General features: G+C 60.7%; 1 protein-coding gene across 5 annotated transcripts in view; it reads left to right on the forward strand.

Annotated features, from left to right (window-relative positions):
- The window catches only part of PTPRU (protein tyrosine phosphatase receptor type U), a 77,511-nt gene that overhangs the window by 2,677 nt on the left and 61,952 nt on the right, over positions 1–12,882 (forward strand). For all 5 annotated transcript variants that reach the window (XM_036025650.1, XM_036025648.1, XM_028511758.2 and 2 more), the window contains exon 2: positions 11,953–12,084. In XM_036025650.1, the coding sequence (XP_035881543.1) occupies positions 11,953–12,084 (132 nt within the window). The remainder of the gene's footprint in view (positions 1–11,952; positions 12,085–12,882) is intronic.

Here is a 12,882-nt window from a genome sequence, read left to right on the forward strand (position 1 = left end):
GTTAGAGCTTAATCCAGAAGCTCTTAGTAGAAGGGGTGGGATCAGCCCTGCCCCCAGTCTACATACAGCCAACCCGGGTCCCTGAATGCCTTCTGCGTCCCCCTCCCCTCCTTAGTCTGGGTGGTGAGGCCCCTCCGTCACGTAAATCTGGCAGTCAGTTGCTTCCTCTGCATTCGAGCCCGTTTGGGCCTTTTTGTTGCAAGAGCTGTGGACAGCAGGAATGAGGGAGAGGCTGCCCAGTGGTTTCAGGTTGGGCAATAAAGGCTTGTTTGGGCAGCTGGCCCTTCTGCCTGGGGCCAGGGGAGGGGACTCCGCAGGTAGCAGTGACAGTGGCCAGAGTGGGGGTGCCCAGCTCAGGTGTCAGAGAAAACCCAGGGTGGGCACCCTGCTTGCTCCAGGCATGCTGCCACCCTTACATGCTTTCATCAGTCAAGCCAGACTCCAGGGGCCAGGTTAGCTGGAGTTGCAGGGTGCCTTGGGCCCCCTCCCTCTCTCCAACCCCTCCCGTCCTCTAAGCCCTCTCTTTCCCTGCATCCTGATGCACCCTGCCCTCACCCTCTCCCAGGACCTCCCATCAGTCCCCGTCTCTCCACCCTCAGCCTCTCTCACCTGCAGGAAGGCTCCAGCCTCTTGCTTCCATCGCTCCCTCCATGGTGCCAGGGAGCTGCCTAAAATGAAATACAAGTCTGGAGCCCCAGTTTGAGACCCTCTGAAGGCGCCCCATTGCCCTCAGGGTTAAGTCCCTCTCCCTCGGCCTCGTTGCCTGCCCTAGCTCCTGTCTGCCTGTGTGGCCCCACCTCATTCCGTGCCCCTTGCCTCTCTGCCCGGTGCTCTGGCCAGTCTGACCCACTTATCAGTGTTCCCTGAGTGCCCATTGCCCTCCATCTCCTCTCTGCACCTTTGCACTTTCCAACTCTGTCCCTTCGCTCGGCGCGCCCCTCCCCCTCCCCCAGTTCCCAGCTCAGACATCACATCCTGCCTGCAGTCTTCCTTGTCACTCCCTGTTCCAGCCCTGGAAGGGAAGGAGGGGCTGATTGGGTTTTTTATACCATTGTAATTATTGTAATTACAGTTTATTGGTTCTTTTTCCTTTACAGACCGCGCGCTGTGTGAGGACAGGGACTGAGTACTTAGCTCCCCTCTGAATCCTTAGTGCCAGGCGCGAGGCCCGCGGACGTGATGAGTGAAGGATGGGTGGCGAGAGAGAATGAATGAAGTCCAGAGGGTCACATTCTGAGCTGGAGGTGCCAGATGGGGGCGCAGTGATTCCACTGAAAGTGGAGATGAAAGACGTTTCCCTCCAGGAATCTGGAAAATTCTGCTGGGGCATGATGTGGTGTGTGAACAGGCCACGAAGAGAGTGTCGTCTGGGAGCTGTGAATTGGGGAGGTTAAGTCCCTGGCAGAGAGGAAGGGAGCAGGTCGCTGCCTGCCAGCCCCTCCCCCAGCGATCCCCCCTGCCTCCCACCTCCCGGCAACCCCACCCCCAGCAGCTGGCCAGGCGTCAGTGGACAGCCCTTTGTGCTGGAGGCCTCGGCAGTTGGGCAGTTGGTGAGAGCCGCTGCGTCCCAACCGTCAGCGAGCCTGCCTGGGGCGGAGTGGGGAGGGGAGACTCCCTCGGTCCCCCGTCTGGGAGTGGGCAGGTGGGGTCCCAGCCTCTGTCCTGGCTGCCTGTGAGCCTGAGGGGAGTGGGGAGAGCTGCTCCCTGTGGTGACGACCCCTGCAGGTGGGGTGAGGCCAGCTAAGGTGTGGGCAGGTGCGATTCTGGCATCTGAACAGTTAGAATGGGGAGTGTGTGTGTGAGTGTGTGTGTGTGTGTATGAATGATTCTAGCCCGGGGCACAGGACACACATGTGGCCCGTCAGGGTGTCTGGCCATCTGGTTACTCTGTGTGGAAGGACCTGAGTTTGGAGTAGGGAGGCAGCCAGCTGTGTTGAGCCTTGGGGAGCCTGATGCCAGGGTGTCTGGGTATCGAAGGGTTAAATTCCTGGAGTTTGGATGTGGAGCTATTTGGTGGGTGTGTTTCAGTGTCTAGTGTGGGCCTCCCAGTGCCAGGACGGGAAGGATCGGGTGAGCCGTCATAGGGATATCCCAGCCTCTGTGTCCGGAGGTGGGTGTGCCCCGAGGTCGGGGAGTCCTCGGGGCAGTGGGTGTTCCAGTGCAGGAGTGTTTCTGTGTCGTGTCCAGCTGTGGGGCTGTCCAGCCTGGGTGTCTGGGTGTGAGGCAGGTGGGCCCTGGACAGCCGAGCACGGCTGTCTCTGTAGCCAGCACCAGGGTGCACAGGCATTGGACTGCCCACGTTTGAGCTCGGCCGTGGGGCGCCCTGTGGTCGGGGTGTCTGTCTGTCTGTTCAGGTGTGAGCGTCTTCAGGAAAGGGGTGTGCGAGAGCTGGTTGGGGAATGTCCTGGTGACTGTGCCCAGCTGTGGACCAGGAACTGGGACTGTGCCAGCTCAGCTTGTGACGCCCCTTCCCTGGGGCATGTCTCCCGATCCTCCTGGAGACCCCGAGGCCAGGAGCCCCTGGAGGAGGCCCCAGTGGCTCCGTGTCCCCGTGTGTGGTCTGTCTAGAGCGGCGCAACACACCAGAACTTTCTAACAATAATGGAAGTGTTCTCCACCTGCACTCTCTAATACGGTGGCCACGTGGTCACATGTGGTTATTAAGTTGAAGTTCGTTAAGATTCGTTAAAAGAGAAATTCAGTCCCTTAGTCTCACCAGCCGAATTTCAGGTCCTCAAGAGTCTCAGTCACTAGTGGCTGCCATATTGGTCAGTGTGGTGGAGGGCATTTCCATCACGGTGGGAAGTTCTGTAGACAGTGCGGGTCTGGGGGGCGAGGCCTGGATGCCTCAGGGGGTGGGATGGGTCTGGATGGACCATTGCTCAGTGGCCATTGAGGAAAGTTTGGCTGAATCCACAACCCCTGCTCCCTTGCTCCCCCGTTTCTTGCCTGGACGGTCGCAACAGCCCCTCCTGGGTCTTGACTCTGCCACCAGCCTGCTGGCACCTCTGTTGCCCGGGGACCCGCGGGACTTCTCTCAGGTGGTCAGGGGAGGCTGCCATGCTGCGGCCTTGGGGCTCTCCCGCACCCCGAGACGAAACCCTAACCCTCATGGGCAGATGCAGCCCTGTGTGGGGCCCCTGCGTGGGCCAGCCCCTGCCTCCTGTGACAGCTCTGTGCTGTGGCTGCCCCCCACCCCCACCCCCACCCCACTCTGCCCTCTCCAGACCACAAGCTCCGGGCTCGCCAGGCTGGTGCTGACCCTGCCCCCTCCCAGGGCCTTGCACACTCTCCACCACTGCCTGGGTCGGGCCTCGCTGCCTGCCGGGGCTGCCTACCTGCTCAGCCTTCAGCGTCCAGCTCTGGGGTCCCTTCCCCACCGGAGTCTTCCCGCACCCTTCCGGCCCAGTGGGTCCGAGTGCTCCGAGACACACTGTCACGGTGTGCTGCACTGGTGTTCTGTCTCCTTCCCTGTGAGACCCTGAGGGCGGGGCCGAGTCTTTGCACCTCCTGTCCCCAGGGCCTTGTCCGTGGCAGGTGCCACTCAGTGTTTGCATCCGTGTGAGCCCCTGGGTACACAGGGCCGCTCGTTGGTGGGGGTGGAAGGTGGAGCAGGGTTCCAGGGGACAGTCGTGGGGAGGGGGGTGGTAGGCCCCTTTGGCCGGCCCTGGGCAGTGGCCGCCATTGCCTGCAGAGAGGAGGACCCCTCGGGCGGACACCACAGGAAGGGCAGCTACGACTCAGGAGGTCTTGGCAGACCCCAGAGGTGCTGACCCCAGGACCTGGTGGTGAATCAGTGGGGAGGAGGAGAAGGGGGCTGAGAGAGGTCATCGCGGTTTGGCGTTGATGATAGAGGCATGTGTGTGTGTGCGTGTGAGGCATGGAATGGGGAAACTGGGCGTTGTTGGGGCACAGGATGCATGTGATGGTCAAGATTGCAGCCAGGGGTGGTGTGATAGCTGGGGATTTGGGGACAGCTGGGGGGTGAGAGGTCACTAGTGATAAAGATACATTGGGCGGTGGGGACAGCTGGGAGTGAGGGCTTGGGCGGTGCTGGGGACAGCTGAAGGCTGGGGGACGTGTGAGGGACAGGGGGGGATGGAGAGCAGGGGTGCAGGACAGTGGGGGGGGATAAGGTGACCACTGGGAGGCGTCAGAAGGCCACCTGGACAGGACAGACGGGTCTCACGTGGGGGAGTGGGAAACGCGTCACTCAGAGTGTGCGCACGTGTGTGTGTGGGCACGTGTGTACCCTTGTGGTTGTGCATGTGTGTGAATACACGCTTCACCTAGGGTGTAAAGCCCCTCTGGGTTCTAATCCTGGCTCTGCCACTGCTGGCCGCTCAGCGCTGGGGCGAGGCACTCGGCTTCCCTGGGCCTGAGGTGTTTTCACCGGTGAGGCGGGTCATTCCGGAACTCGCTGCCCGGGGTTGCTGTGAGGGTGTAGTGTGTGTGTGTGCGTGTGTGTGTGCACGTGCACTCGTGTGCAGTTCGGAACAGGTCCTGGCCCACAGTAAGCACTGCCTGTGTTAGCTGTTGTTCCGTGTGTGTGTTCTCGCCTTCTGATGCAGTCCCGGCCTTCGAGGGGTGGCGGGGTGGGGAGGCCGAGAGTGACCCGAGGGAGGGGTCGGGGCTGGCTTGCCTCTGGCTTCCACTCTGCTACTCATCCCACTTGCCACCCGCCCTGTGCCGGCGCCCGACCCAGCGGGTCTCCCTCTGTCTCTCTCCTGCTCTGCCTTGGGCTGGGGGCCAGGAGAGGTGCTTAGCTGTCCAAAAGCTTTTTAGCAAAATCTGAATTCATTGTTTGCCTGCCAGTGCCCTGGGACCCTGCTCAGAGATGAATGCCCAGACGCTGTGCTGCCCGTCCCATGGGTGGCGGCGGTTCGCCCTGGGCCTTGGGAGAGCCACTGTGGGGTGGAAGATGTTGGGGCTTGGGGGTGGGGTAGAGGGAAGCCCGGGGGGCAGACCAGGCCTCAGCTCCTGACCCCTGGGGCAGCCAGCTCAGCCTGACCGAGCTTTGGACACAGGTGTTTCCAGGGGTCTGGGCTCGCTGCTCCTGGGGCATCATGGGGAAGCAGGTGCAGCCCTCCCCACTTTGTGGTGAGCCACGCCTTTGCCTTACACTGATAACCGCGCTGTGTCGTGGCCCTGGACCGCTCTGAGTGTGTGCTCTCCGGGGCCCCTGGACCCAGACCCTCAGGCCGGGGCGCCCTGCGCTGCAGGACTGTGCTGGGATGCTGCACTGTACTGGCCGAGCGTCTGGAGGCCCCACCTTTGCTCAGTCTTGCTAGGCTGCACCTCCGCCCTGCAGCTGCGCTGCCATTCCCGTCTGGGCTGTATTCCTCTCTCAGATGCCACTGTTGCGTTGGGCTGTGGACTCTCCTAGGGTTTGGGCAGAGCTCCTAGCAATGCACCACTGTGCTGTGCCAACAGATGGCATGCCACCACAACACTGCGTCTTCGTGTCACATGGCTTCTCTGCGCTGAACTGCTCGGGGTGCGAGCCCGCGCCTGGCCTAGCCCTCCCCTGTGCACCACTGCCTCTGTCATGCTGCCTGCCCCCTGGGACCCATGCCGTCTCAGTGTGACCGCTGAGGTGCCTGCTGGTGGCCTCTCCCGGGTTTCTGCTGGCAGCCCCAGCCGAACAGCATCTTTGCATGGAACACCATCACTGGGTGCCCCTCCACCCCTCCGTGCATGCTGCTCAGGGGTCTGTGCTGGTACTGCAGCTTGGGGCCACTGTGTTGGGCCTGGGGAGTGGCCTGGGTTTTTGTGGGCCGGTTTGCGCCACAGTCTACCCCTGTCCTCATGTCTACACCTACCCTGCTCCGTGGGACTGTGTCGAGCTTGTATTCCACACCCAGCAGCTCCTTCTGCACCACATGTGTCCTTTCCTTCCCCGAATCTCCATGCTGTTCCCATGCCTGCACCGGACACATCGTTCCGTAGAGTGCACGGGACACCAACCACATGCCTGGCCCCGTGCTGGAGTCTGCAGGGGACCCCGTGCTGGAGGCCACATTCTGCCTCTGCGCAGCATGGAGCTGTGGCCTTGCGCCCTCGGCACGCCCACTGCACGGTGTGTGCACAGCCCTCTGCCCCCCTGCTCCGCACTGTGTTTGTGTGTGACACCGGGTGTCTGCACGGCAGGGGTCTGTGTCCTCTCGGCCCATGTCCCTCTGCACAGCACCGTCCTCCATGCGGTCCTTTGCCTCCCCGAGGAGTCTGGCCCCATCCTGTGCCTTCCCTTACATGGCCGGTAGACCGGCCCTACGGTTAGCCTGGGGATTTGGGGTGCTTATTGGTCAGGGAGATGGGGAGTGGGTCTGGCTCGTTTCCCTTCCTGTGGTTAGCTTCCTTCTGGCCTCAGTGGAGATGAGGGATGTTGTATCACTGGCCTTTGAGTCGGCTGGCCTTTGCGTTGACCTTCCTGGTTGCAGCTCTGCCGAAGCCTGTGTGATTAGAAGGTGGACTCTTGCGGCCAGCTCTGCCCTTCATTAATTGCTCATCAATTATTCAGGGCTCTGGAGGGCAGCGGCAGAGAGCCCTGGCTGGGGTCTGCACGTGACGGTCCGGACAAGGAGATCAGCGAAGTGGGCGGGGTCAGGTCTCTGGGCTGGGGTCATGCCTGGTCCTGGAGCCTGGTGGGGCTGGTCGGGGTCAGATCTCGGGGAGCGCATTGGCCATCTAGTCTGCACAGGGCTTGGGGATTTAACATCGGGAAGGGAGGAGGTGGGGGTAAGATGGGTCGGAACTGGGACTTCAGTTGGGGTGGAGAACCTGGGACAGGGCTGGGGTGGGCAGGGATGTCCAGGGGTGGGGCTGGTGCTGGCTCCATGTTTTTTGGGGGGGGCTGCCTGGAGTAGAGGTGTGGCTTCGGCTGATGACATGGGCCTGTGTTGTCACTGGGGTGGTGTTTGGGTTCCCACGCCAGGGCTGTGCTGGGATTGGGTGTGACCCTAGCTCTCAATGTGTAATCTTCTGGGAGAAGTTTTCTTTCTCCTGGGGCCACCCTTGAGGACGGATGTTCTGTTGACAAACTGAAGGGAACACAAATCTCACTGCATGCAAACTCTGCTCCCCCAGGGCCTTCAGGACCCCCGGTGGGGGCTGGCAGCTGTGGGGGCACAGAGCAGCATTCCCTGCCCGGTGGGGAGGAGGGTCTGCACTCACGTGCTTGTGGTGCCCACACGTACACACACACACATATGCGTGCACAACCCCCGCCTCCCCATGCAGCTCACCTTCCCCTTAGGCACGTGCATATCGCTGAATATGCACACGAGTATGCCCCTGCACACCCACAGCCTCACAGCACATGCCTGGGGGATGCCACTGGGAGACAGCCAGGCTCAGTCTCGCCTCCCCACCATGACATCTATCTTTGCTGTCACGTAATTTTTGCTCACGTGCGTACTCACTCGAATGGGATCAGAGTGCTGGAGGTGGAGTCAGCAGTGACCTGGTTCCCCACTTGCACTTCGTAAGGGAGGAAGCAGGGGTTCAGGGAGGGCAAGCCACCCGCCCCGTGGTCACATGGGGTGTGTGCTAGAGGCTCAGCAGGAGTTAGATCCGGGTCTCCTGCCTGGGTACTTGTAAGTCGGTACCAGGCTGTCCCTCTCACGGCCATGCGTACACAGACGCACACGCCTCAGCACATGGGAACACATGCAGTGGGGTGGCAGAGACCCTCACGCACCACACCCACACGAGGGCCAACCCCCCACACACTCTGGCTCCTCCTACAGAGGTTACTTTGCCCCTTATATCACCCCATCCAGAGCCAGCCGGATGTGGATAAACCATCCTCCTGCCTCCCCAAATTGTGGCTGACGGTTGCTCAGGCAACCGCCTGCCAGATTGGGGAGATTAGCTGAGGAATGTGGCTGGGCCAGTTGGAGCTGAGGCTGGGGGAGCTTGTGGTGGTCCTGCTTTGATCAAGCCCGCCCTCTCAGGGAGGTCCTGGCGGAGACAGGGAGGGGCCTGGCTTTCTCCCTGTCCCTAGTGCAGTGGGGACTGTGCCCCTGAGGCTCGGACTAGGCAGGGGTAAGGGAGTGTGTTGTGTGTCTCTCTGAGTCAGACTGGAGTGTGCGATGTTTGCGTCCAGGATGGGGACTGAGGCCCCTTTCCTCACCAGTTCCTGGCAGCTGACCCCCGGCCCCTTGGTGGCTTCTCGGGCTCCTGGTCCCGTAGTGCCCTGTGGAGAGGCACCTGCCTCCTCGGGGCTCACAGGACTCATCTCTCCGTCTCTGCAGGGTTCGGGAGCTCCCTGTTCCAGCGCTGCCTGCCCGCGGCTTCCCAATTCAAAGAAGGCCAACCCTCTCTCCCTGGCATCCAGGCCTCCCTGCTGTAGCTCTGACCCCCTCCCCCCAGTCTTACCCCACTGCTGCGGGCAGTCGCTCCTCTCTGTGCCCCGACAGATGGACGAACTGCGTTTACTCACGGCCTCTCTTCGCCAGCCACTGCCGGGCCCTGTGCCTCCAGGGCCCTTCCACCTGGCTGTGCTGGCCAGGACGGTGCCCGTCCCTCCAGGCCCTGCTCAGGTGCACCCATCTCCAGGAACCTTTCCTCTGCACCGTTCCCTCTTAGATCCCGCCCTGCGACCTCTCATTTGTGTGTCCCCCCGCCCCACTCACAGTGGGAGGTCTGTGGGCAGGGCGGTCCTACCGTCCTTGTGTCTCCAGTGGTGCCAGCCCGGGCCCTGCCTCATTCTGTCAGGGGACACTGTCCCTGAATGGCGCTGAGCTAACACCTGTGGCCAGCGGTAGCTCAGGGCCTGGCTTTGTCTGCCTTGTCGTCTTGAATAGAAATAGGTGGCTTCAGACCCAGCTTCTGGGGCTGAAGGTGTGGCCACGGGCAAGCCACCTCATCTCTCTGGGCCTCAGTTTCTGTAGCTTAAACGGAAATAACGATAGCACACACCTTCTGAGTTACTGTGAGGGTTTACCGGTGCGGGCGGTCACAGGGGAGAGGGGCAGCCCCCTCGTGGTGGTGTTGGTGTGAGTGCTCACGCCTGTGCCCACGCCTGTGTTGGTGGAGCTGAGAGGGATTCCCTGCTACCATTCTTGCTCTGAACCCAAAGTCTGATCTAGATTTTTTCCTCCTGGGCTGCTGGCCCCTGGCAGCAGCCGGGTCTCGGGCAGGAGCTGGGACTTGGCTTTGGATCTTGGCTTCTGCACCGTCCAGACTGGAGGTCATGGGGGTTTTCCCAGGGCCTGGGAGGGCTGCTTGTTCCCATCCCAGGGTGAGCTGCGGGGGTGCGGGGCTTTCCTGGAGGATATTACGCACTAAGAGCTGTGGCTGGAGTGGGCCTGGCTCAGATGTGCAGGACTGGGGATGGACACGGGCCAGGGAGAGGGAGCCATCCTGCCCCAGGGGGCCCTCTGGGTGGAGTCCGTCAGCTGGGGACGTCTCCCTGGCTGGGGTCCGTTATGTGGCAGAGGTCAGGGGTCACTCTGGCCATGGTCAGCTGGTCTGGGGTCAGTCAGTCAGTCTGGTGGTCCTTCTGGCTGAGGCCAGGTGGTCTGGCAGTCAGCTGGGTGGCAGTGGGGCCGCTCTGGCTCAGGACTACCTGTGCGGGGTCACTGACCTGGGTCAGCCAGTTGGGGGGCTACCCTGGTTAAGGTCGGATGGTCTGGGAGTCCCTCTGACCAGGTCAGTCCATTTGGAAGTCCTGGCAGCACAGGAAGGAGGGAGCTGGCACTCTCAGGCTCACGCCAGGGCTGTGGGTGAGATATGTGGGGCAGCTGCTTTGTTGCCTGTGAAGAAAAAGGAGGAGCCTGAGCCCTCGCTAGGGCTCTAAATCCTCGGCTTCCCTTCCTGGCAATCCCTCTCCCTCAGGGAGGCCTTGGCTAAGACCCTCAGGAGCAGACTCAGTTCAGGCAGAATGAATTCACTCATCTCCTTCTCCAGGAAGCCCTCCCTGACCACCCCTCCTGGCCAAGTCCTGTCTCTGTGCTGTACTGTGGATCATTTTCTAGTGGGAGAACTGAGGCCTTCCCAGCACTGATGGGGTTAAATCCCACCTCCCACCGGCCACAGGACAGGATGCTGACCAGGGCTTTTCACATAAAAAGACAAAGAGCTCAGCCTGGGTCTTGCTCCAGCTCTGCAGAGAGGCTTCTGTTATTTCCTCGCATGCCCTCTGTGCCAGCCTCATGCCCACTTCTCATCATTTTGCCCACCGATAGGGTCCAAGGAGAGGAGGGGAAAACGCCCCAACGGCGGCGAGCCCCTTTGTGTCTGTCCGTGCCGGGCGTGTTTCCATACGCCACTTTACGTGACCCTCATGACAGCCTAGCGCGTCCCTGCTGCAGATGAAACAAGAGCCTCCTGCAGTGACGTTGCTGGCTGCGTGTGCAAAGCCACTACTGTTCCTGGCACGTGGCACCCACTCCCCAACTGCTGTCTGTGTCTCTTCCCACCTCTTCCTGAGCCTGGGAAGCAGCTCAGATTTGCCCCCTGTCTTAGTGAAGGCCTTTTTGGTGGGAGATGTGGACTTTGGCCACCGACTGACATGGGTTCAGATCCTGCTTGCTGTTCATGAGGGCTCGAGCGGCCTGCGTGAGGAGCTGCTGTCTCCTCCTGAGTACTTGCATGTGCTGTAGGCATTGTGCTAAGTGGACCTACACTGAATCCTCACAACCCACGTGTGGATGGGACACTGAGGCTCAGAGAGGAGGAGTGACTTGCCCACAAACTGCAGAGTCAAGACTCACTCCCAAGCCTGCCTGATGCCAAAGCCCACTCACCCGTCCACCAGGTTACACTGTGGCTGCACCCTCCACCCCTTGGAGCCTCCACCACCACGTGTGTCTCCTGCAGGCGGGCACCCGGGGCTGGTGCGTGTGTGCCTGCTTCCTTGCCACTCGCTCAGGCACTTGTCCAGTGTTGAATGCTTCCGACTGCCCCCATGGGACTCTGAACACAGGCTGGGGAGTGGGTGCAGGGACCGGCGTGCGGTCACTTTCCGATCCCGTGGTGCTCTCAGGCTCATCGGTGTCCGTCTCAGCGCTTGGATGAGCTCGCTAAGATTTATGGCCCTCGTTGCCAGCCAGAGGTCTCACGGCCACTTCGGTCCTCTCCCCCTTCCTCTTCTTCTCGTGTAACCTGCAGATACTGGTTCCAAATCATGAGAATTTGCTTCCCCTACTCATACGTGTGCCCTGTCCACACACGACTATGCTTTCGCGTGTCACACTCCTGCAGGCAGAGACCTTAGTCCGGTGACTCTGGGCAATGACCGAAACTCCGGAGCTCGTCTGCCGAGCGGGGATGGTGGTGGTGCTCGCTGTGAAGGCGAGGCCTGAGTGTGCGTCTGTGTCGGAAGTGTTCAGGGCTTGTCGTGAGCCCGTCACCAGTGTTATTTTGAAGGACATGCTGTCAGGGCTGGCGTAGGGTGTTCCTGACCTGGCCGGTCTCGGGGTCCGCTGTGTCTGTCCCCTGTATGGCATCGGAGGGGCAGGCGACGGGACGCTGACTGGCAGTCAGGGGATCTCGTTTCACACTCCGTCTCCGTCACTCACCAGCTGTGTGACCTGAAAGAGGTCATTTTGCCTCTTAGGGCCTCAGTCACCTCACCTGTGAAATGGGGGTAGTTCTAGTCCTGCTGTCAGGAGCTGTCGTGAGACTCTGATGTTGGAGCAGTGATGATAACTAGCTCTTGTCGAGGGGTCTTTGATGGGTGGTGCAGCAGTAGGGCGTCCTGGAAAGTACCGGGGCACGGGCATTGTGCAGAGGCCTGGCATTGGGGGGAGACGATGAAGTGAGGGTCTTGGTAGAGGGGGACGGTGGAGGAGGGAGAGTTTTGTGGGAGGGCGCAGTGAGGGGAGGGAGTGGCAGTGGGTGGGCCTGGGTGGGAGAGGGCAGTGTGGGGGCACCTGGAGGACACCCAGGAGCCCTCCTGGCCGGCAGCCCTGTCCTGGCCTTGCTAACCAGGCCCCGCCCTCACAGCCGGCTGTACCTTCGAGGAGGCAAGTGACTCAGCAGTGCCCTGCGAGTACAGCCAGGCCCAGTACGACGACTTCCAGTGGGAGCAGGTGCGGATCCACCCTGGCACCCGGGCGCCTGCGGACCTGCCCCACGGTGAGTGTCCTCTCAGCTGCCATTGCCCATGCATCTCCTTCTGGGGCATTCTGCCCACCTGCCGTGTGACCGCGGGTGCACCCCTCAGCCTCTGTGCCTCCTGCATTTTGGCGTCTGTAGCAACATATGCTACAGTGCGAACGTGGAGCTCTCTGGACACCGCCCAACTGTGCACAGCCTGTGGTTTTCCCTGTAAAGTGGGTGTAGATCCAGGTAATTAAAGCCCCTCCTTTCTCCTAGAAACCCTCTGCATCCTGGTCTCCCAGGACCCGAAGATGCTGACAGAGCAGTAACATTAGGGGCTGGATATATGTGTGAAACCTTCCTTCCTGTGCCCCTTTTTCTTGCAAGCCCCAGATCCTTCCCGCCTTCTGCAGTGCCCTGCCGCTGTTTCAGGATGGGGCACTTTGGGTGTTGTGAGCCCTGGACTGCGGAGCCAGGAGACAAATTACCTACGTGGACTCTAGTTCTGGCCTCCTACTCTGGTCCTGGCCCCTAGGGCACTGGTCCCAGCACCGTGAAGAATGGGCATCTAATCCTGGCATTGTCACTTTATCAGCTGTGTGACCATGGGCAAGTCACTTAACTTCTCTGGGCTTCCCTTTTCTTTTATTTCTTTCTTTATTTTTTATTTTAAAAGATTTTATTTATTTATTTATTTATTTTAAAAAAGGTTTATTTATTTTTTAGAGAGGGAAGGGAGGGAGAAAGAGAGAGACAGAAACATCAATGTGCGGTTGCTGGGGGTCATGGCCTGCAACCCAGGCATGTACCCTGACTGGGAATCGAACCTGCGAC

This window comes from Phyllostomus discolor, chromosome 5 (assembly GCF_004126475.2).
Source record: "Phyllostomus discolor isolate MPI-MPIP mPhyDis1 chromosome 5, mPhyDis1.pri.v3, whole genome shotgun sequence".
NCBI classification, from domain to species: domain Eukaryota; kingdom Metazoa; phylum Chordata; class Mammalia; order Chiroptera; family Phyllostomidae; genus Phyllostomus; species Phyllostomus discolor.